Source organism: Saccopteryx leptura, chromosome 6, assembly GCF_036850995.1.
Source record: "Saccopteryx leptura isolate mSacLep1 chromosome 6, mSacLep1_pri_phased_curated, whole genome shotgun sequence".
Taxonomy (NCBI): Eukaryota; Metazoa; Chordata; class Mammalia; order Chiroptera; family Emballonuridae; genus Saccopteryx; species Saccopteryx leptura.
This window is the reverse complement of record NC_089508.1, coordinates 74,723,923-74,745,472: the sequence shown is the minus strand read 5'-3', so window position 1 is coordinate 74,745,472 and position 21,550 is coordinate 74,723,923. Positions and strand designations below refer to the sequence as shown.

The window sequence follows — 21,550 nt, the reverse complement described above, 5'->3', positions numbered from 1 at the left end:
AGTTATATGCTTGATATGTGCTAAGAGCTAAAGAGGTCACAGATAACCCATAGGACATAGGTCAATTCTAAAGGGTCTTAGTATCTAGTTGGGAGATAATAACAACAGTCAACTGAAATTACCAGGCAGTTTATCAAGTGCTATTTGTGTGATTCAGACTTCGGAGATTATTTAAGGTAGTATTTAGGCTGAGCCTTGAAAGATGAATAGGACATTGAATAGAATATCCCAGGCTAAAGCATGAGCAAGAGCACCACAGACATTTCATGGTTGGATGGAACAAAGGATATTTGAAGAGTAGTGCATTACCTTCCTATTGCTGTGGTAACAATGACCACAAACTTAAAGCAATTTATTAGCTTATAGTTCCGTAGGTTAGAAGTCCAACACAAGTAACATTGGGATAAAATTAAGGGGTTGGCAGGGCTGAGTTTCATTCTAGAGATTCTGGGGGTGAATCCGTTTCCTTGTCTTTTCCAGCTTCTAGAGGTCACCACAATTCTGGCTGGTGGTACCTTTTCTCTATTTTCAACACCAGTACTTTTGCAACTCTCTAATCATCCCTCATCACCCTATCTCCTTTCTGACTCTCCTCTTTTGCCTCCCTTTTCCAGCTTTGAAGCCCCCTGTGATTATATTGGGCCCACTCAATAATCCAGGATAATCTATTTTATGGTATGGCCAGATGACTAGCAACCTTAATTATCCTTTTCAGTGAACTTTAACATATTAACAGGTTCTGGGTTTCTGGGGATAAAGAGTGTGGACATCTTGGGGTGGGGTCATTATTTTTCCTACCACAAGAAGTAAGAAAGAGCTACTCTGACAGGGAGGCCAAAGAGGGGATGTCAATGCACTAATAAGGGCAGTGGGGTTGCAGATTCCAAGTTTCTGAGGTTTGACATAAATTCTCGCTTTTTCTTTTTTTTTTTTTTTAAGACAGCGTTGGCTGTAGCATAGAAAACTGTTTGGATAGGCAAATTTGGGGTGCAGTATTAGGAGGCCACTATTACAGTCCAGGTGAGAGTCTAAGTAGGGAGGGAATAGCTGAAGGATTTATTTGGTCTGAGGCTGCTCTGCCCATTTCTAAGTGTTTTTCATCAAAATTCATGACATCATCGCACAGGATCTCAGTAAGTGCAGTTTCGAGTAATATGACTAAATTTGTGCAGCAGATGCTGCAATCCAGGTCTTAAATCATTCACCTGCTATCTACAAGGGTAGACGGGAATCCTGGCCAATCCCCCAATTAGCAAGGCTGAAGCTCAGAGAGGTAAACACTGAACTTTTTAACGGTCCAAATGGCAGGGGAGGCACGCAGTCCCTGTTCTGTTGCCTCAACACGGGTACAACATTGAATAACTGTTCAGGACTCAGCGAACTAAGCCTCCTTGCTCGCCCAGTTCAACAAAGCTCGGGGGGTCTCCGAGAACACCCGGTACAGGTCCTTTCCCTCACTGCCCTCCTCTCTCCCTGCCGCCTGTCCCCGCCTCGGTCGCTGGGAGGGGACCCCGCACAGCTGACTGTCGGTCGGACAAGAAGTTAGCGAGGAATTCCCCCACAGCGGCCTGGGAGGATGTAGAGAGGGCTGGGGCTGGCGCGGGTCTGCAGTCACGTGCCCCGAGCTCTCCATCTTCCGCTTCCGTCACTGCCGGGTGCGATGGCTGCATCTGTCCGGCTGGGAGCTGCAGGCGTTTGGTCCCTCCTGACAGTTTCTGATCAGCTAACCGCACAACCACCGGTTCCCTGTTCCCAGCGGGAGGGAAATGAGTGTCTCTGGGCCGCTGCCTTCGGACGAGGTCCTGGCACGGCCACCCCACGGTCAGGGGGCCGGAGAGCAGACGCTGGGTAGGCATTATGGGCAGGGCGGCGGTGTTATGGTGGGTCACCGGGCGCCCCGCGGCAGGCAGCTACTTTAAGCTGCGGAGGCTCAGGCCCCGGAGCGGTGAGGAAACGGGTCGGCACCGGCCCTCCTGCCCTGCGGAACGGATGGGAAATGAGGTTCGGAGGGGGAAGCGGTGATTTTGGGTGCAGTTGGGGGTAGTCGATGGTGAAGTCGTTCTGCGTTTATGCGACTCCAGCTCATGGTTGGTTCTTTGTTTCGCGTTGTTGGTTGAGGATGAATTTGTCACAAGGATGATCGCTTTGTAGCTTAGAGACTTGTATACTCAGTATTATTAACCACTCACTCCTGAAATACTCCATCTTGCTTGTTGACGTTACTGCATCCCTGTACCTCCAGCAATCTTTCTCTACCCGAGTTCCGAGAGAGATTTAAGCCCTAAGGTCCTGAGGCAGCCGTTGAATAGTAATGAGTTGACTTGCTGTGCATCCAGTATGGTCCTTTTTCTGTACCATTCTTGGGAGAATTGAGAAAATAGTCACTCCAAGCAGTTTCGTGTTCTGTGGTGCAGATGAGGAGCCCTAAATGTAGAAGGCTGCAGGACTTTGTGCCTTTTCATTTACCTCCCTCCCTTTCTGGAAATATAGTGGCTACCCCCAAATAGTGCTTCATCCTTTCTTGGTCATGCTTTTCCTCAGTGATCTCCCTCTCTTCCCACCTTAAGTTGCTTCTATAAATTTGACTTTCTTGTATATATGAGTCCCTCTGAACTTGATTCTCCATCTGCTTGCTGGATACTTTGACATGGTTCTTTTGCACTAGTCGCCCTTAAAGCATGTACATAAATGAAAGTAGATATCTGATCCTATTAATGGTGCCAGGTCACTCTCACTGAAAACTTTGATAGTACCCTGGACTCTTTCTTCTCACTTGCTTTCTACCTCTATTTAATCTAGGTGATTCTACTATACGGTTTCCAGCTCCTCTTTGTATTTCACTCTTACAACAGTTGAAATGCTATCTTGTCTCCACTCTCTCACTCTTCCACCCCATCTATCCCACTGCTTTCACATCAGTGCTTCAGGATAAAGCTCCAGTCATGATATTTCCCTGCTTGGAAACCTTAAATGGCTCCTAACTATTACTAAATAAATAGTCAAACCCATTAGCTTGGCCCTGGAGTCCTTCTAGGCTGCCCACATGGTTTTTTATAGCTCATTACTGCATATGTCCCATGCTCCAACTATTTTTCTGTCCAGATCAATTCTGTATTCCCACCTTTCCTAATGCTGCTTCTTTTTCTTTTATTGCGTCTCTTCCAGTGCTGTCTTCACACCTTCTTTGCTATTTGGAAATAGCTCTCAGATTGTTGGTGGGAGTGTAAATTGGTGGCATTTCTTACGAAGGCAGTTTTGCAATGTCTGTTTAAAAATATGTAAACTCTTTGTCCCATCAGTCTATTTTCAAGAATTTGTCCTACAAAAACAGTGACGCAAATATGCAAAGATAAACAAGAAAGCTCACTGCAACATTGTTTGAAATAGCAGGAAGTGAAAATAACCTAAGTACTCATCTATAGGTGTCTTAGTCTACTCGGGCTGCTATAATAAAGTCCCATAGTTTCGGTGGCTTAAACAACAGACATTTTATTATCACATATCTGGAGGCTGGAAAGTCTAAGATCTGTGTGTTGGTTTGATAGGAATATTTCATTTGTGATAAAAATAGGGTTTATGCATGGGTATGCAAAGACAGTTTCTTGAAGGCTGTGAAAGAAACTCCAGAGTAACTCACTAAGCACACGAGGAGTATTTTTACTTTTCAGTTTATGCCCCCCCTTCTTTTGTGCTTTAAGTTTTTACAAGAGTAACATTTGAAAAGAACAAAAAGAAATGAAAATTTTATTCATTCCTCAAGATTCAGTGCAAATGCCCACATCCCCTTTGGGAATTGTTCCCAGACTTCTCTGGTGAAAGTGATCTTTCTCTCCTCTGAATTCCCCCATGAGTTTCTGTTTGTCTAATGGCACTTCTCACATTCTCTGATTCTCCTATACTGAACCCTTTCATGGAAGGAGACTTGCCTAATTTCTTGTTGTACTCAAACTAGTATAATACAATAATATAGATATGCAGCAAATGTTTCTTCTATGAATAGGGTGAGGACCCTTTCTTTTTCTTTAATCTCTCACAATAAAGTACCTTGGGCTTATTAACTAAATGTTAACATGGAAACTTAGACACTTCCAATAATTAGAAGATTGGGGCAGGGTAGGGAGGGAGTGGGGCTTATGAATTAAAATGTATGTACAGGGTAAGGTTTATAGTTGTTTATATGGAAAATAATACAATAGTTAATAAATAATTATAAGAATAAACTGTATTAAAAAAATAAAAAAAAATAATGAACTGTATTTTGTGTACTTACAACTATAAACCTACTTTTGCCCCACCCCCATAAATTGTAAGGGAGATATATTAGTTATTATTCTTTAAATTTGAAATGTCCTTATTTGGGTGTTTTTTTCCTCTATAATACATTTTTTATATTTTCTTGAAGAGAGTTGCTGTTGTTTGCACTGTAATTGTAAGCAAGCTGTAAGCAATGGCATTAATTCTCAGATAATACTTACTCACTTTCCATATGATGGTACATCAGTGACATGATTCTTAAATGCTCCACTTTTACTACTATATTTTTATTTCATTTGTGGAGTGCTCCAGTTTTTAGTTAGCTCTTACCTGTTTGAATACTGCCTTGCAACTTTGAGAACTCCAAAGTTTGTTCTTATTTTTTCAGGATCAAAATAAAAGCCATACTATTTTATTTTGATCTTCAAAAGCTTATTTTGAATATGACAACATGTTGTTTTCCTCAGTCTTGCCAAATTTAAATCTGTGGTAAAAACTATATTTGAAAATGGGCTTTAAGCAATGTGTTGTGATAAATGTATTTTATATAATCATCTAATTTGATGTTACTGATTATTACCAGATGATGATTAGAGATGTTTCAGAGTTAAAAAATGTTTATAAAGTACAGTTTTAATAATGTGACCATCTCATTCTTTTCTCATTCTAAATCAGTGATTCTGAAATCTTACAAGCCAGTTACTGAACCCTTTTTAGCAATTGTTTTGTACTTTCCTTGGTAGAAATAGTGATTGATGAGTATTCATTTTAGACAGTTTTGAATGGCTGGCACAATGCTTACACTGCTTTTATTCAAAGGAAAAGTATAAGGCAGCATTCCTGCCATGACTCCTACATTTACACACAAGACATTATACATTATTTTTTATAGTAAATAAAGGCGTTGATTACAGGGGAGAAGAAATTGTTAGAAAATTTCTCATCTCCTAACATATGATAAAATAGCCCTCCTTTTACATGTAAATAATATATCAAGCTATATGTGAAATAAATGTTGACCCATATTTTTACTCACACAGAAATGAATAAAAAAGATAGGAATTGCATTTTAAAAATGTATTGCATTTTGAAAAGAAGAATTTCTTGTTTTCATTCAGTGACTGTTACCTACTTTTAGGCCTCAGATTCCTTTCCATTGAAAACTATAAATCCTCTGTCATGAAAAATACATAACCATACAGAATATTGCATATGTTATATTTTTTTAATGTAGACTCTGTGTTATACTCATAGCTTTAAAACATGTTCTGAGTGCTCATAATCCATTTTTTAGAGGATGCTTGAAGGGGAAAGTTAAAGAGAAAAGAAGGATACCTGTACTACCCTGTGTTACATGCACTGAACCCCACTGCCGGCCCTCTTCCCTGCCTCCTTCGTAATCTCTATTCTTTGTCAATTTAAAAGCCTCCTAAATTTGATTTTGCTTGGGGACAGGTTTAAGTGACACTTCTCCAGATGAAGGGTTAATAGAGGACTTGACCGTAGAAGACAAAGCTGTGGAGCAGTTGGCAGAAGGATTGCTTTCTCACTATCTACCAGATCTGCAGAGATCCAAACAAGCCCTCCAGGAACTCACGTGAGTGAACAAAACCAGAGATGCACCCATTTTCCCTCTGGCACAGTCACCATTTCATGTATAAGCATATACTGCATCAGGAAATATTATTATTGTGTAACATTTCATACAGTTGAGTATTTAGTGATAGCAAACAGGAGTGGAGGAATTCATAGTCATCTAAATGTAAAAAGTGAAACGAATACTTCTAGAGTGACCTCTAAGAAGTACTCCTAAATGTTATCTAGATTATTTGATTAGTTTTGGTGTTTTACTATTATTTTACGAAAGTATTGCCTATTGGGGATATTGCAGGATGGGTATACACCTGTTTCTGAGTACAGTTGCAGAATTGCCTCAATAAGAGTCACATTTGTATTCATCACTGGTTAACAAGTTCCCAGAAATCCTTAAGCATCATTTTTTTTGGAGATGTTTCATTTCATCCTCTACTACTAAATAAAGAATTGGAGGAAACATTAAGAGAGGGACAGGATAAGGAAGAGTGGAACCATAGAGTAGGGTCAGTATGCAAATATACACCCTTGACTTAATCAGCTCCCACCCAGAAACAGTAGACTGAGTTTCTACCTTTTCTAGGGTCAGAACTTCTCTGGATTGCCCAGCTGACCTATTGGTTCTTTTTTGTGATGGTCATAAACTGGCTCTCAGCTGCTGCTTCTCCTAGACCTACCCCTTGAAAACTTATCTCAAAACATTTTATTAGGGCAAAAGAGAGAAATAATCAACAACTGTGTGCATTTTATAAATATTATTAATGTTATAACCTTTGGATTTTAAGGTGTTAGATGAGTATAAAAAGTAGTACTATGTTCTATCTACTACATGTGGACGCTACTGTAGTTAAGCAGTTGGCAACATTCTAGATTTCTGCTAGTTTCAAGTGAGATTTCTATAATCCCTGGTGTGTTTTATGCCTTGTATTTTAACACCAGTCAATCCTCTGGCAAAAAATAAAGATAAAGATCTTGTTGAGGAGTTTGGATGAGGTACCATAGACTGACAGAAGGTAAGAAGCTCTGCGTGCCTGACCTGTGGTGGCGCAGGGGTCAGGTGTCGATCTGGAACACTGAGGTTGCTGGTTCAAAACCCTAGGCTTACCTGGTCAAGGCACATATGGGAGCTGATGCTTCCTGCTCCTCCCTCCTTCTTTCTCTCTCTCTCTCTGTCTCCTCTAAAATGAATAAATAAAAATAATTAAAAAGAAAAAAAAAAGAAGCTCTGCAAACACAACATCTGGATATCACCTTGCTGTCAGGGACCTGGGAGTCAAGGTTTAATTGAAGAGTTTAATTGATGAGGACATTGGCTAAAATTTAGTGTTTTGAATATTCCCACTTTCTAGGCATGGACAATGATTTTGATGATTACGGTAAAATCAGCTACTGTTTATTACTTCATTTACTACACACCCACCACTTTACATATCATAGCTCAACTAATACCTGCTTTATGAAGTATCAAATGTTATTCCTATTTCCAGTTGGAGAAACTGAAGTTCAGAGGGGTTAAGTACCTTGGAAAAGATTACACAAATAGTGTTGGAATTAACAGTTGAATGTGATGAATAAGTAGTTATTGTATATCTTGAATGTTAAGGAAAGATAAGCAGATTTCAAAGAAGGGAAAAAGAGAAATGTTTTCTAGTAGCTATCTCTTTCATCCATCTTCCCACAAATTTCACTAGTAATAAAGATGCAGTAGAAACAGTAGTGGACTAAGAGGATGCTGGGTCCTAGTCCTGGCCCTGTCATCCAATTGTTTAATGTTCATTAAGCCACTTTATCATTATAGAAAAAGGGCTACAGATGTAAAGGAGAAGGTAGTGGTAGACAGAAATGAAGTTTACTTTGTAGCTCACAGTGGATAAGGAAGACCAAGAACAAAGTTTAGCTTTATATATAAGAAAGGTTATGAATAGTCTTTTTAAAGATTTTATTTATTCATTTTAGAGAGGGGGGAGAGAGAGAGAGAGTAAGAGAGAGAAAGAGAGAAGGCTGGGGGGGGGACAGAAAGCATCAACTCCCATATGTGCCTTGACCAGGCAAGCCCAGGGTTTCGAACAAGCAACCTCAGGGTTCCAGGTTGATGCTTTATCCACTGTGCCACCATAGGTCAGGCCCACATATTAAAATTTTTAAAATACTTTTTATTATTAATTTTTGTTTACAGGGCATGTGTATTTATTGTTCTCTTTTTTAAAATTTTATTTACTTAAAATTTAGTTTTGCTTTATTTATTTATTTTTTGTGACAGAGAAAGAGACAGAGAGAGGGACAGATAGGGACAGACAGACAGGAAGGGAGAGAGATGAGAAGCATCGATTCTTTGTTACGGCACTTTAGTTGTTCATTGATTGCTTTCTCATATGTGCCTTAACCGGGGGCTACAGCAGAGTGAGAGACCTCTTGCTTAAGACAGTGAGCTTGGGCTCAGGCCAGCAACTTTGGGCTTCAAACCAGAGACCTTTGGGCTCAAGTCAGTGACCCTACACTCAAACTAGTGAGCCCGAGCTCAAGCCGGCGACCTCAGGGTTTTAAACTTGGGTCTTCTGTGTCCCAGTCCGACACTTTATCCACTGTGTCACCACCTGGTCAGGCTTAAATTTTATTTTTTAATTACAGTTGATACAAGATTATATTAGCTTTAAGTATACAACATAGTGAGTAGACATTTATATAGCTTACAAGTTGATCACTCCATAAGTCTAGTATGCATCTAACACCATACATAGTTATTACAACATTATTGACTATTTTTCCTATGCTGTACTTTACATCTTTGTGACTATTTTCTCTTTTTATTTTTCAGTTACAGTTGACATTCAGTATTATTCTTTTTTTAATATTTTTATTTTTTATTTATTCATTTTAGAGAGGATAGAGAGAGGGAGAGAGAGAGCAGGGGGGAGGAGCAAGAAGCATCAACTCCCATATGTGCCTTGAACAGGCAAACCCAGGGCTTTGAACCGGCGACCTCAGCATTTCCAGGTCGATGCTTTATCCACTGTGCCAGCACAGGTCAGGCGACATTCAGTATTATTCTATGTTTGTTTCAGGTATACAGCATAGTGGTTAGACATTTATGTAATTTATAAAGTGATTCTTCTATAATAATATTGACTGCATTTCCTGTGCTGTACCTTATATCCCTGTGACTTTTTTGTAACTACCAATTTGTACTTCTTAATTCCTTCACCATTTTTACCCAACCCTCCCAACCCCATCCATCTGGCAACCATCTGTTTGTCTTCTGTATCTCTAAGTCTGTTTCTCTTTGTTTGTTTTATTGTTTTGATTCCACATATAAGTGTATTCATATGGTACTTGTGTTTTTCTGACTAACTTATTTCACTTAGCTTAATAACCTCCATGTTCATCAATGTTGTTGCAAATTGTAAGATTTCATTCTTTTTATGTATTTTGCCCATTTTTTAATTGGGCTGTTTATTTTTATATTGTGTTTTAAGACTACTTTGTATACTTTTGATAACAAATCTTAATGTTTTAAGTGAATAGTTTCTCCACATGTGTGGTTTATCTTTTTATTTTCTTTACAGTGACTTTTGCGAAGCAGAAGTATCTAATCTTAAAAGTCTGACTTACTATTTTTTTTTTCTTTTGTTGATCATGCTTTTGGTATTGTATGTAAAAGTTCGTCTCCTTATCAAGGTCATCTATATTTCTTCCTGCATTTTCTTCTACAAGTTTTACATTTTACATTTAGATCTATCACCCATTTTGAGTTAATTCTTATGAAAGTTGTAAGGTTTGTGTTTTTGTATGTGTATATATAGACTAATGTTTTGTATGTGTATGTCCAGTTGTTGTCTTACCATTTGTTGAATAGATTGTCTTTTCTCCAGTGCATTTGTCAAAGAGCAGTTGGTTATATTTGTGTGACTCTAAGAGCTTTGTATATCACTGTTCCATTGATTGGTGTGCTCTTACACCAATACCGTGCTGTCATGATTTCTATAGTTTTATAAGTCTTGAAATTGGGTAGTGTAAGTCTTCCAATTTTGTTCTTCAGAATATATTGGCTCTTCTAGGTCTTTGCCTTTAGAGTTAGCTTATTGTATCTACACAATAATCTACTGGAATTTAAATTGGGATTGCATTGAATCTATAGCTCAAGTTGGGAGAAATTGATACCTTAATATTGAGACTTTTATTCCATGTACTTGAAATATCTCTCCATTATTTAGATCTTTTAAAAATTTCTTTCTTGAGAGTTTTATAGTTTTAACATATAGATCCTGTATATATATACCAAAGTATTTTATCTGAGGTGGTTATTGTTTACTGCTGGTATCTAGGAAAATAACTGACTTTTGTATATTAATCTTGCAAACTGAAACCTTGCTATATTGACATAATAGTTCCAGGAGGGTTTTTGTTGCTTCTTTGGGATTTTCTACAGACATTAATGTCATCTGTGAAGAAAAATAGTTTTATTTATTTCTTCTTCTCTATATACCTTTTATTTTCTTTCCTTTTCTTCTCTAGGTCCAGAAGGTCACCAGGGTAGAAAGCCCCAGGTGCCCAGGTGCCTAGCAACAGGCAAAACTGGGAAAACAAGTATTGTAGGGTGGGACCTTGTGATCTTTTCTCCCCTAGCATATCACTGATCATGCGGTTAAGACCCCCTGACCTTTCATGTGACTGATCATGTGGTTCGGAGCTCCCTGCGTTTCTCCCTCTGGCATGTTGCTAGTCATGCGGTAGACCCCCTTAGAGGAGGAACAAGAGACCAGAGAATAGCCTCATACAACTACCGTACAAGCCCTTGCATGACCACTCTCTTGAGCATGAAGTCCTCAGGACAGTGAGGTTCTGACCCACATCAGGAACAAAGCCTGGGGTTGTTGACCACAGAGACAGAGTTTTGATCAAACTAGAGATAACCTCTAGGCCTGGGCTGTGTTTCAGCTCCAGGCCCAGAAAAGCAGCAAAACAAGACAAGCTACACCATGGCTGACTTCAGGACCAGGTGCAAAGACTGATGACCTCCTACCCTAGCTCTGACCAATCAGTGGAGACCATGTCTCTGAAATGACACACCCCAGAAAGGTGATGAATATTCAGTTGAGATCCTCTCCTAAGATCTCCCCTAAAATTCCTGCCTTTATAAACATAAAAATGCATAAGATAAAGGACCTCAAGGACCAGCTTGTAACATCTGATGCTATTTACAGTTAAATATAGGCCTACTTAAATTATCTGTTTCTCCTTGTGTGAATGTTGGTAGTGTGTGTCTTTCAAGGAAATAGCCATTTTCGCCTGACCTGTGGTGGCGCAGTGGATAAATCGTCGACCTGGGATGCTAAGGTCGCCGGTTCTAAACCCTGGGCTTGCCCGGTCAAGGCACATATGGGAGTTGATGCTTCCTGCTCCTCCCCACTTTCTCTCTCTCTCTCACTCTCTCTCCTCTCTAAAATGAATAAATAAATTAAAAAAAAAAAAAAAAAAAAAAAAGGAAATAGCCATTTTCATCTAAATTAGAAAATTTGTAGACATAAATTGTAGAAAGTATTCCTTTATTCTTTTAATGTTCTTGGGATCAGTAGTGATGACTCTTCTTCCATAAATTATGTTAGTAGTTTGTATATTCTCTTTTTTTCTTTGTTCATCTGGCTAGAGGTTTATCAATTTTATTGATCTTTTGAAGAAAAAACTTTTGGTTTTGTTTATTTTTCTATATTACTGTCTAGTTGTAACAGCCCGTATTTGCTTTCCTGCTTATCTCAGATTATTAATTTGCTGGGTTCTCCTCTCATCCATTCTGCATTTCACTTTCTGTGGTCTCCAGTCAGAGCTGAAGGAACAAACCTATTGTCTTTGGGGTATGCAGAACTCAGTGCTGCATGGTAGAGATGCCGTAACTGCCCTTGTTCTTCTTCCTCTTTTTTTTTTTAAGTGACAGGAAGGGGGAGAGATGAGAAGCATCAACTTGTAGTTGCAGCACTTTTAGTTGTTCATTGATTGCTTCTCATATGTACTTGACTGGGGAGCTCCAACCTCACCAGTCACCCCTTGCTCAAGCCAGCGACCTTGGGCTCAAGCCAGTGACCTTTGGGCTCAAGCCAGTGACCACGGTGTTTTAAACCTGGATCTGCATGTCCCTGGTCGATGCTCTATCCACTGTGCCACCACCAGTCAGGCTTTCTTCATTCTTATTTCTTTTTCTCATCATTGTACCTTGTTTAGCATAGTTTTGCAAGAAAATCATATTTTTCTTTGTCAATAAATATTTTCATTAGGTGACCCCTCAATATCACTTGTTTCTGTGATCCTTGCATTGATTGATCTAGAGAAGTATATTAGGAAATTTGGCTTCTCTTTCTCAATAGAAAGTTTTGAATCAGAATTTTTATGAGGAATCTTTGAAATTACATGTTCTGACATTCTCATTTTATAAGTGAAGAAATTTATGCCCAGGGAAATAAACTAAATTTCTAAGGTTACACAACTGATTATTGGTAGGGGAATCTTGTGATTCCTAGTCTTTTTAAAATTTTTTTATCTTGCTTTCTATTTATCCCTTTAGACTTATTATCCCTTGAAATTGCATTTCTTCCATCTCTAAACTGTCACTGCTCCTCATTTCTTTTGTGGTATTCCTCAAATTTTAATATATATAAAACGAGTTTATTGGGCAACATAGTATAAAAATCTTTTTTGCGATAATACAGAAAGTTGCTAAAAATAACAAGTAAAAATAATTTTAAATTATTTAATGATTTTAGTTACTAGATTCTGAAATTGAGGCAACAATAAAAGACACATTTAGTTATAATGTGGCTTTGGAATATTATTTAAAAAAATAATGCTAAACCAAATAAGTCTTGAAGAATTAGTGCATTTCCAACTTATTTCTACTTTTAACATTAACCAAAATGAATGTGATTCCTTTTTCTTTTTTCTTTTCTTTTTTTTTTTTTTTTTTAGTGACAGAGACAGAGAGAGGGACAGATAGGGACAGACAGGAAGGGAAAGAGATGAGAAGCATCAATTAATTCTTAATTGCAGCTCCTTAGTTGTTCATTGACTGCTTTCCCATATGTGCCTTGACTGGGGGGCTACAGCAGAGAGAGTGAGTGACCTCTTGCTCAAGCCAGCGACCTTGGGCTTCAAGCCTGCTACCTTTGGCCTCAAGCCAGTGACCATGGGGTCATGTCTATGATCCCATGCTCAAGCCAGGCACCTGGTGCTCAAGCTGGTGAGCCCGTGCTCAAGCCAGATGAGCCAGCGCCCAAACCGGCGACCTCGGGGTTTCAAACCTAGGTCCTCTGCATCGCAGTCTGATACTCTATCCACTGCGCCACCTCCTGGTCAGGCTGAATATGATTCCTTTTAATGAACTAGCACTGAATAGTATATAATGTTTATTTTGGCTATGTGATTTTGTTTCAGACAAAACCAAGTTGTATTATTAGACACACTGGAACAAGAGATTTCAAAATTTAAAGAATGTCATTCCATGTTGGATATTAATGCTTTGGTAAGTATGATTTAGTTGATGTACCTAATGACATCTTATTTTAGAAATAGGTGGATTTATCCTCCCCACTTAGTACATATGTATATTTGGTATCTTTTCCTTTAATTTTTAAAGGTTAGAATTTGTCTTTTAATAGAAAATTTTGTTTTACTTTACTGGAACTTCCACTGTCTTGAAATGTTATCTTTCAAATGTTGAACTTATGATAGGAACTAGAACTTGTTTATGAAAGTCTGGAGTAGATATTTATTTTTATAAAAGAGAACTAGCCCTGGCCGGTTGGCTCAGCGGTAGAGCATCGGCCTGGCGTGCGGGGGACCCGGGTTCGATTCCTGGCCAGGGCACATAGGAGAGACGCCCATTTGCTTCTCCACCCCCCCCTCCTTCCTCTCTGTCTCTCTCTTCCCCTCCCACAGCCAAGGCTCCATTGGAGCAAAGATGGCCCGGGCACTGGGGATGGCTCCTTGGCCTCTGCCCCAGGCGCTAGAGTGGCTCTGGTTGTGGCAGAGCAACGCCCGGGAGGGGCAGAGCATCGCCCCCTGGTGGGCGTGCCAGGTGGATCCCGGTCGGGCGCATGCGGGAGTCTGTCTGACTGTCTCTCCCCGTTTCCAGCTTCAGAAAAATACAAAAAAAATAAATAAAATAAAAAAAAATAAAAGAGAACTAAAAAGTAAAAAAATTTTGGATACTATTTTTTCCCTTAAGGAAAATGCATGTCCTTTTATAAATTACATCATTTTTAATATTTGTATTTTATTTAATTGTATGGCATTTTTATAGTGTTACAACAAATTAATGCTGAAACGGACCCTTTGAAGTTCCAGACCCTTTATAGCTTTCAATATAAATGCTAATAGTTGAATTTCATCAGAAGCTCTATAGCTTTTTGATGAGAGGAACCTATACTCTTTATTTTAAGAAATGAGATTAACAAAAATCAGGAACCTAGGACTACCTTTCTCTTCAAGGATATTACATATAGCTTGGTTTGCATGATCTTATACACCAGGGGTCAGGAACCCTTTTGGCTAAGAGAGCCATGAACGCCACATATTTTAAAATGTAATTCTATGAGAGCCATACAATGGCCTGTGTACATTACGCATTATCCAATAAAAATTTGGTGTTGTCCCGGAGGACAGCTGTGATTGGCTCCAGCCACCCACAACCATGAACATGAGTGGTAGGAAATGAATGGATTGTAATACATGAGGATGTCTTATATTTTTAACATTATTATTTTTATTAAAGATTTGTCTGCAAGCCAGATGCAGCCATCAAAAGAGCCACATCATGGCCCTGGCCGGCTGGCTCAGTGGTAGAGCGTCGGCCTGGCATGCAGAAGTCCCGGGTTCGATTCCCAGCCAGGGCACACAGGAGAAGCGCCCATCTGCTTCTTTACCCCTCCCCCTCTCCTTCCTCTCTGTCTCTCTCTTCCCCTCCCGCAGCGAGGCTCCATTGGAGCAAAGATGGCCCGAGCGCTGGGGATGGCTCCTTGGCCTCTGCCCCAGGCACTAGAGTGGCTCTGGTTGCAATGAGTGATGCCCAGGAGGGGCAGAGCACCGCCCCTGGTGGGCGTGCCGGGTGGATCCCGGTCGGGCGCATGCGGGAGTCTGTCTGACTGTCTCTCCCCGTTTCCAGCTTCAGAAAAATACAAAAAAAAAAAAAAAAAAAAAGAGCCACATCTAGCTCGCAAGCCATAGGTTCCCAACCCGTTATACATTTTCATACATACCTCAGTAAATGGACTTTTCATCAATTGGACAAATGTAGCTTATTGATGTTTTTCCTTTTATAATAGTCAAAAAGAAAGTCCATCTTCTAGCATTAGACAGAGTAAATACAAAGTCTTCTGCTCTGTAGTTCCTGACTTGTGAACAAGGAGGGCAAGGCTATACTGACTTAGGAATATTTGTTGAATGAATGATAAATGAACTAAGCAGTTGTAATACTGTTGCTTCTGTCTGAAGGGCAGAAGCTAAATCTTCTTTGGTCTTCTCTCAGCCTCAGAGTGGTTCTCATTATTGTTTATGAACTGAAAATTAGAAGGTACAGAGAGAGAGAGAGAGAGAGAGAGAGAGGGAATGAGGGAGGGAGGGACAGAGGAAGAGAGGGAGGGTAGAAGGGTGTGTAAGCTCTAGAGTTAACCAGACTAGGACTTTCTGTATAGCTGCATGAAAGTTACTAATCTCTCTACTGATATTTCTTTTTTGTGTGTGTGACAGAGACAGAGAGAGGGACAAATAGGGACAGACAGACAGGAAAGGAGAGAGATGAGAAGCATAAATTCTTCCTTGCGGCACCTTAGTTGTTCATTGATTGCTTTCTCATGTGTGCCTTGACTAGAGGGCTACAGAAGACCAAGTGATCCCTTGCTCAAGCCAGTGCTCTTAGGCTCAAGCTGGTGAGCCTTGCTCAAACCAGTTGAGCCCACGCTCCTGCTGGCTACCTTGGGATCTCGAACCTGGGTCCTCTGTGTCCCAATCTGATGCTTTATCTACTGTGCCACCACCTGGTCCGGTTCTACTGACATTTCTCTAATTTTTGTTACCTGGTCTTCTCTTCCTGTTACCTTGCCTGAGAGTGAGATATGAGGTGCTTTTTTTCCTTTTCTGCCATCTCTGGCTGAGATGGAAAGTCTATACCCATAACTCCTCGGGAAGAAGAGGGTCCTTACAGAGGCAGTTCTGCTTGGCCTGGCTCCAGGAGCCCACAGCCTTCGCAGGGCTCTTGAGACACAGCTTGGCTCTTCCTGCTGGGCAGACACTGCTGTCCTCTGTATCCTGGCTTGGTCTCTCCCTGTAAAGGCAGAGAGAGTGTTTTATTTTTCTCAAATGAAACTGATGGCATTATTGGGTAGTCTTACTGAAATTTTAGGATTATATTGCATTTTTTTAAAGCAAAATGTTATTTGTATACAATTTTTATGTTCAATCTGAACTGAATCAAGTGCCTTCAACATCCTACTAATGATTTAAATGAAATTTAAATTTTGGAATTAAATTGTGGAGATAATTAAGGATTTAAAAAATCTGGCCAATTTTAGAAGAATGAACTCTAATTTAGGCATTGATTTATTTATCCATTTTGATAGTTTAGTCTGTTTTCACTTGACTTTTCATTTATTTTTCTATGTTAAGTTCACCGAAGCTAAACACTATCATGCCAAGTTGGTGAATATAAGAAAGGAAATGTTGATGCTTCATGAAAAGACGTCAAAGTTAAAAGTGAGTAGGGAAATTCTGTTACGTTCTTTATAAAAGTAGAGGTTTAATTGTCTGGTTGTTTTCAGTATTCATTTTATGACTTATATGTCCATATATTATACAATAACATACTTAATTCATGGTACATTGTTTTTTTCTAAAACATTCTTTTGAACCCCACCCTGGGCTTTTCTACTAAAAGCTGGGCTAGTAGGCTCATATTCTTTGAATATGTCACTGTAATTCTCATTTAATGTAGTAACAAATTTTTTTTGTTCCAGGGAGACCTTAAGTTACCCAAAATGAATTTAAAAGTTAAATATGAAATTTAGTAATATGTATCGATTACCTTACATCCAAGCATTTTTAAATTAGGCCATAAACTATAAGCCTTAATTGTTCTCTTGGTTTTTGAATTTTTGACATAGAAAAGAGCTCTTAAGCTGCAGCAGAAGAGGCAAAAAGAAGAGCTGGAAAGGGAGCAGCAACGAGAGAAAGAATTTGAAAGAGAAAAGCAGTTAACTGCCAAACCAGCGAAAAGGACATGACAAGTTGAATGTGTTGTATGTGTTTCCTTCTGCACCCCATATTCTTTGGATTTAAGATGACTTAAGTGTAGACTGAAGTTAAGGTGGTGCCTTACACCGTTGTGACCTGTTTTGAAATTCTTTCCCCAGGTGTGCTGTCTCTATATGTTCATTTTAGCCATTTAAGAAGCTTCCCTCCCCCAAATAAAAGACAGAGTATCACTTGGGTGGATATGTATGGGTAATTTTTCAACTTCTGTTTTGCTTAATTTTAAAAATCATTATTTTGGCCTTGAATCATTTATAAACTGGAAATGGTTTGATTGCTTTTTACCACTCTAGACTTGAAGTGGTTAAAAATTAGTATGAATTTTTAAGCTTCTTATTAACTGGATTTAAAAGTTTTATATTTTATGAAATGACTTGGCTTTTTGACAATTCAATGCTGGTTTTAAACAATTGCCTTTTCATTGATTGATTAAGGAGAAATGCCAACGATTGAATCACATATGCTCTGGAAGAGGTGGTATAAGCCTTTGTGAAGAACGTGATAGAAAAATGGTAGATTCCACTAAACATATGCTCTATCCGCCTCTTAGCATCGTTGCTCTCTAGTTCTTATGTAGCTTCTGCATTCATGGTAGGTGTGTATCTATTCCTAAAGTTTGGCAGGGGTGGTGGTAGAGCTGTCACACACTCAAATATACTTATATATCTATACTTATTAAGAATTATCACACACTGAGATACAGTTGTGAATCTGGTAAGGTAGTGAGCTCAACTTTCCAAATGGAAGGTCTAATCCAGGCGTGGCCAACAGTTTTTGCCCTCGGGCCAGATTAGAAAGAAAACTTTTTTCACGGGCCGGACGAAATACTAAAATTAAAAAATGTTAAATACAAAAATGATTCCTTTAAGTAAACAAAATTTTATTATGTAATTTGTTTATGAATAAGTGTGAGTGAAAAAAATTTTAATATACAATATTATTTTAATAAAAATATGTTTTAATAAAAATATAGTTATATACCGTATAAATATCCAAACTATCGCAATCAATCAAAACAACATTTAATTAATAGAATGAGCTTGAAGGGGTTATATCGCAAATAAAACAATTATTTCGTTTTACAAACAGCCTGGACACATTTTCAGTTATCAACTGCAGCTATTGTCTGTGCTACAATGCCACTTGATTCAGCACACTTGACCACAAAAATAACGAATTGTTTGACCTTGGGTGTGCATTGGCAAACTCTGCCTAAAAGAATGTGGATTTCACATCGCCGCTAAATGTCAAACAGTTCATATCGAGTACAGATGAGAACAAAAGTTGTAAATCTTTATAATGGAATTTTTTTAAAAAATAAAGAAGTATTGCAAATCCATTCAACCAATTATTGGAAGTTAACCCTAGATTAGTCACACGCGGAATTCTTTTCTGCGTATCATTATCTTCTTAAATATCTCGATTTCCAATCATCAAAGATGCTTCTGCTTCTGAGTAGTTGAGATTTTAAAGTAGCGGAGAATATTACAAATTTAATTGCAGGCCGCATAAACTCATTACGCGGGCTGGATTTGGCCTGCGGGCCGTATGTTGGCCATGCCTGGTCTAATCTCTAGTTCTGTCCTCTGATTTGCTGTGTGGCCTTACATATAGTTACTCTTTTTGTGCTTTTAAAAAATTTTTAAAGTAGAATGATAGATATCAACTACCAATTTTATAGATAATGACAAGAATTGTGGAAAATTGGTAAAAAGAGCTTTTTCACAAAGAGGCGGCATGATATTGTTAGTGTTTTCTAGATATTGCCCCTCCTTCCCAATATTATAAGTAGAAACTTATTGTGAGGGAAATAGGAAGTTTCATTGTTTAAAATTGAGAGTATGTTATTAACTGTTTTAGTATCTTTACTACCCATTGGTTTCCAATCTTATACACAGAGATTGTGCAGAATCTGTAACGGTGTGTGATTAGCATGTGTGTCTTTTTTAATGTACATTTATTACACTTTTGATAAACTGGAATCAATTCTTCTGATCACAATGATGGAGAAGGCATTAGATTTGAGTGCTAAGAACTGGTCTGTTTAAAGGTTTAAGTAGTGTTTGTTTGAAAGCCTTTTTTCTTCTTGAATGAATGAGTTATCTCACAATTGACTTGACTTTGACCTTAAGTTTAAGAATATAAATATATTTTATTTTAAAAGCGTATATGTTTCCCTCAAATACTAGCTAAAATGGCCTAGAGCAGGACTCATGAGGGTTTGCAGGACAGTGTTATCTGCTTAGCGGAATGTGCTCATTTATAAAGGCTGTGTGTTCTCAGTGGACCGTGAACCACTGCAATGAGTATTTACATGCTGGTTCTTGGACATCACTCTTTCTGCTGATGCAGATCTATATGTTTGTTCGTTTTGTTTTGCTTTTTTTTAAAAAAAGATTCCTCGTGATTCCATGTACCTTAAAAGTTGAGAATCACTGGTCTAGTGGTTTAAGTCAGAGGTTCCCACATTGGGCTGCATATCATTATCACCTGGGAACTTTAAAAAAACCCAAGACTTTCAGGAACATACTCATTAGCTCTGACGGGGGAATTTTAAAGAGCTCCCCACACTGGTCTAGATTACTTATATTAATAAAGATTGAAATAGTTTAAAAAGCCACCACATAACTTTTGGTATTAATCTTATGAAATAAATTCTGAACTGCTGCTTTTGATAGAAAGTTAAGACTGAAACTGATAGCAGGCAGGAGGAACTAAAGAATTCTGGTTAATTAGTTGAACTTTTATGACATATTAAATCATATTTATTGAATTAATGGCAAGGCACATATACCTTTAGAATTGCATTATTTAACTTTTAAAGATTTTTGAAAATGTGTATTACCCACTATTTGTAGGTCAATTGTAAATCAGAAGTACTGTTAACCTTGGTAATTAAAATCTAAAACTTCAGTAGTATGCTGTATTTCAGTAGCATAAAAACATATTTTACTGACTAAACCTGGGTAGACCCTTCTAGTTAGTCTCACTGTATTTTTGCAAAAAAAAAAAAAAAATGAATTGGTACTTTGGTTGAAAAAAAATGCCTTTGATTTATTTGGTTGAAAGATATGTTTTTTTGTATTGAAGCAGTATCACTTGTACTGAACTAAAATGATGGGATTTGATCCTGTATTTACTTTGTAGGAGGGATCATGTAGATCATGTAGATATGCAGATGTGGAATGGAATATAGATTGTGTCCTCAGTGAGGTTTTGGGTGTAAACAGTTTATAAATATGACAGTTGTACAGTCTCCTGCATAGTGTCTTATTTTGAGCTTGTAAAATGAGGACTACTTTTTACAAATTAATGAAAAAACAGCCTCTGAATTGTCCATAGTACATTGGTCAAGCACTGTGTGTGCAGAGCACCATATACTTCCCTTCATGGACATTGTTTCATCCATTCCACTCCTTTGCTTTCCTCTCCTGTCACCTTCTTGTTGATGTGCTCTGTGTATTGTGTCATAAAATGACTAGTCCACTCATGACATATTTTTCAGAAAAGTGATAGAAAGTGTTGTGAAAAGATTCTATTATAGGCCCTGGCCGGTTGGCTCAGCGGTAGAGCATCGGCCTGGCGTGCGGGGGACCCGGGTTCAATTCCCGGCCAGGGCACATAAGAGAAGCGCCCGTTTGCTTCTCCCCCCCCCTCCCCCTCCTTCCTCTCTGTCTCTCTCTTCCCCTCCCGCAGCCAAGGCTCCATTGGAGCAAGGATGGCCCGGGCGCTGGGGATGGCTCCTTGGCCTCTGCCCCAGGCGCTGTAGTGGCTCTGGTCGCGGCAGAGCGACGCCCGGGAGGGGCAGAGCATCGCCCCCTGGTGGGCGTGCCGGGTGGATCCCGGTCAGGCGCATGCGGGAGTCTGTCTGACTGTCTCTCCCCGTTTCCAGCTTCAGAAAAATACAAAAAAAAAAATTAAAAAAAAAAAAAAAAGATTCTATTATAGTTAAAGTAACCCAACTTCATAAAATTTTTTGAGAATCAAAATAGTAGCTACTACTTTTAGTGGTTTGTTAGAAAGTGATTCATAAGGATCCCTACATCTATAACCTATAAGTAACAGAAAATTCCAACTAATATAATATTTTAGGTCATGTTTGTTATTATTTTTTAACTTGGGAGTACTTGGACCCCTGGGAGAGGTCTTCTGTGGATGAGCTTTGGAGGAGACGTGAACTCGCATACATTTCTCATAGAATTTTTATTATATATATGTGTTCCCTGGATTGGGTCTATAGTTTTCATTATATTCATATGTATATGATTTCCTCCAAAGCAATGACTCAATGATTAAACTCCAAATCTCACTGTGCACATACTAAAAAAAGTTACTTAATTTCTAGGTTTTCTATTTGCATTAAGATAGTTCTATATTGTATGTTTGTTCAGATACCATTTTTATATTAATTAGT

At 38.7% G+C, this 21,550-nt stretch overlaps 1 protein-coding gene across 1 annotated transcript; it reads left to right on the top strand.

The window, feature by feature from the left end:
• The first annotated feature begins 1,643 nt into the window (after nucleotides 1–1,643).
• On the top strand, nucleotides 1,644–20,392 carry BLOC1S6 (biogenesis of lysosomal organelles complex 1 subunit 6). The gene is made up of 5 exons (XM_066388238.1): nucleotides 1,644–1,848; nucleotides 5,710–5,851; nucleotides 13,267–13,354; nucleotides 16,495–16,581; nucleotides 16,989–20,392. Exons 1-5 carry the CDS (start codon nucleotides 1,767–1,769, stop codon nucleotides 17,106–17,108), a joined length of 519 nt encoding a protein of 172 aa, XP_066244335.1. The 5' UTR covers nucleotides 1,644–1,766; the 3' UTR covers nucleotides 17,109–20,392.
• Nucleotides 20,393–21,550: the final 1,158 nt, after the last annotated feature.

What these genes read in the sequence shown, in the direction of transcription:
- BLOC1S6 (XM_066388238.1), top strand. Translation starts at nt 1,767, where the DNA reads ATGAGTGTCTCTGGGCCGCTGCCTTCGGACGAGGTCCTGGCACGGCCA. An exon ending in GGCCGGAGAGCAGACGCTGG is followed by an intron (nt 1,849 to 5,709) that starts GTAGGCATTATG and finishes GCTTGGGGACAG; the next exon opens with GTTTAAGTGACACTTCTCCA. An exon ending in AAAAGACGTCAAAGTTAAAA is followed by an intron (nt 16,582 to 16,988) that starts GTGAGTAGGGAA and finishes TTTTTGACATAG; the next exon opens with AAAAGAGCTCTTAAGCTGCA.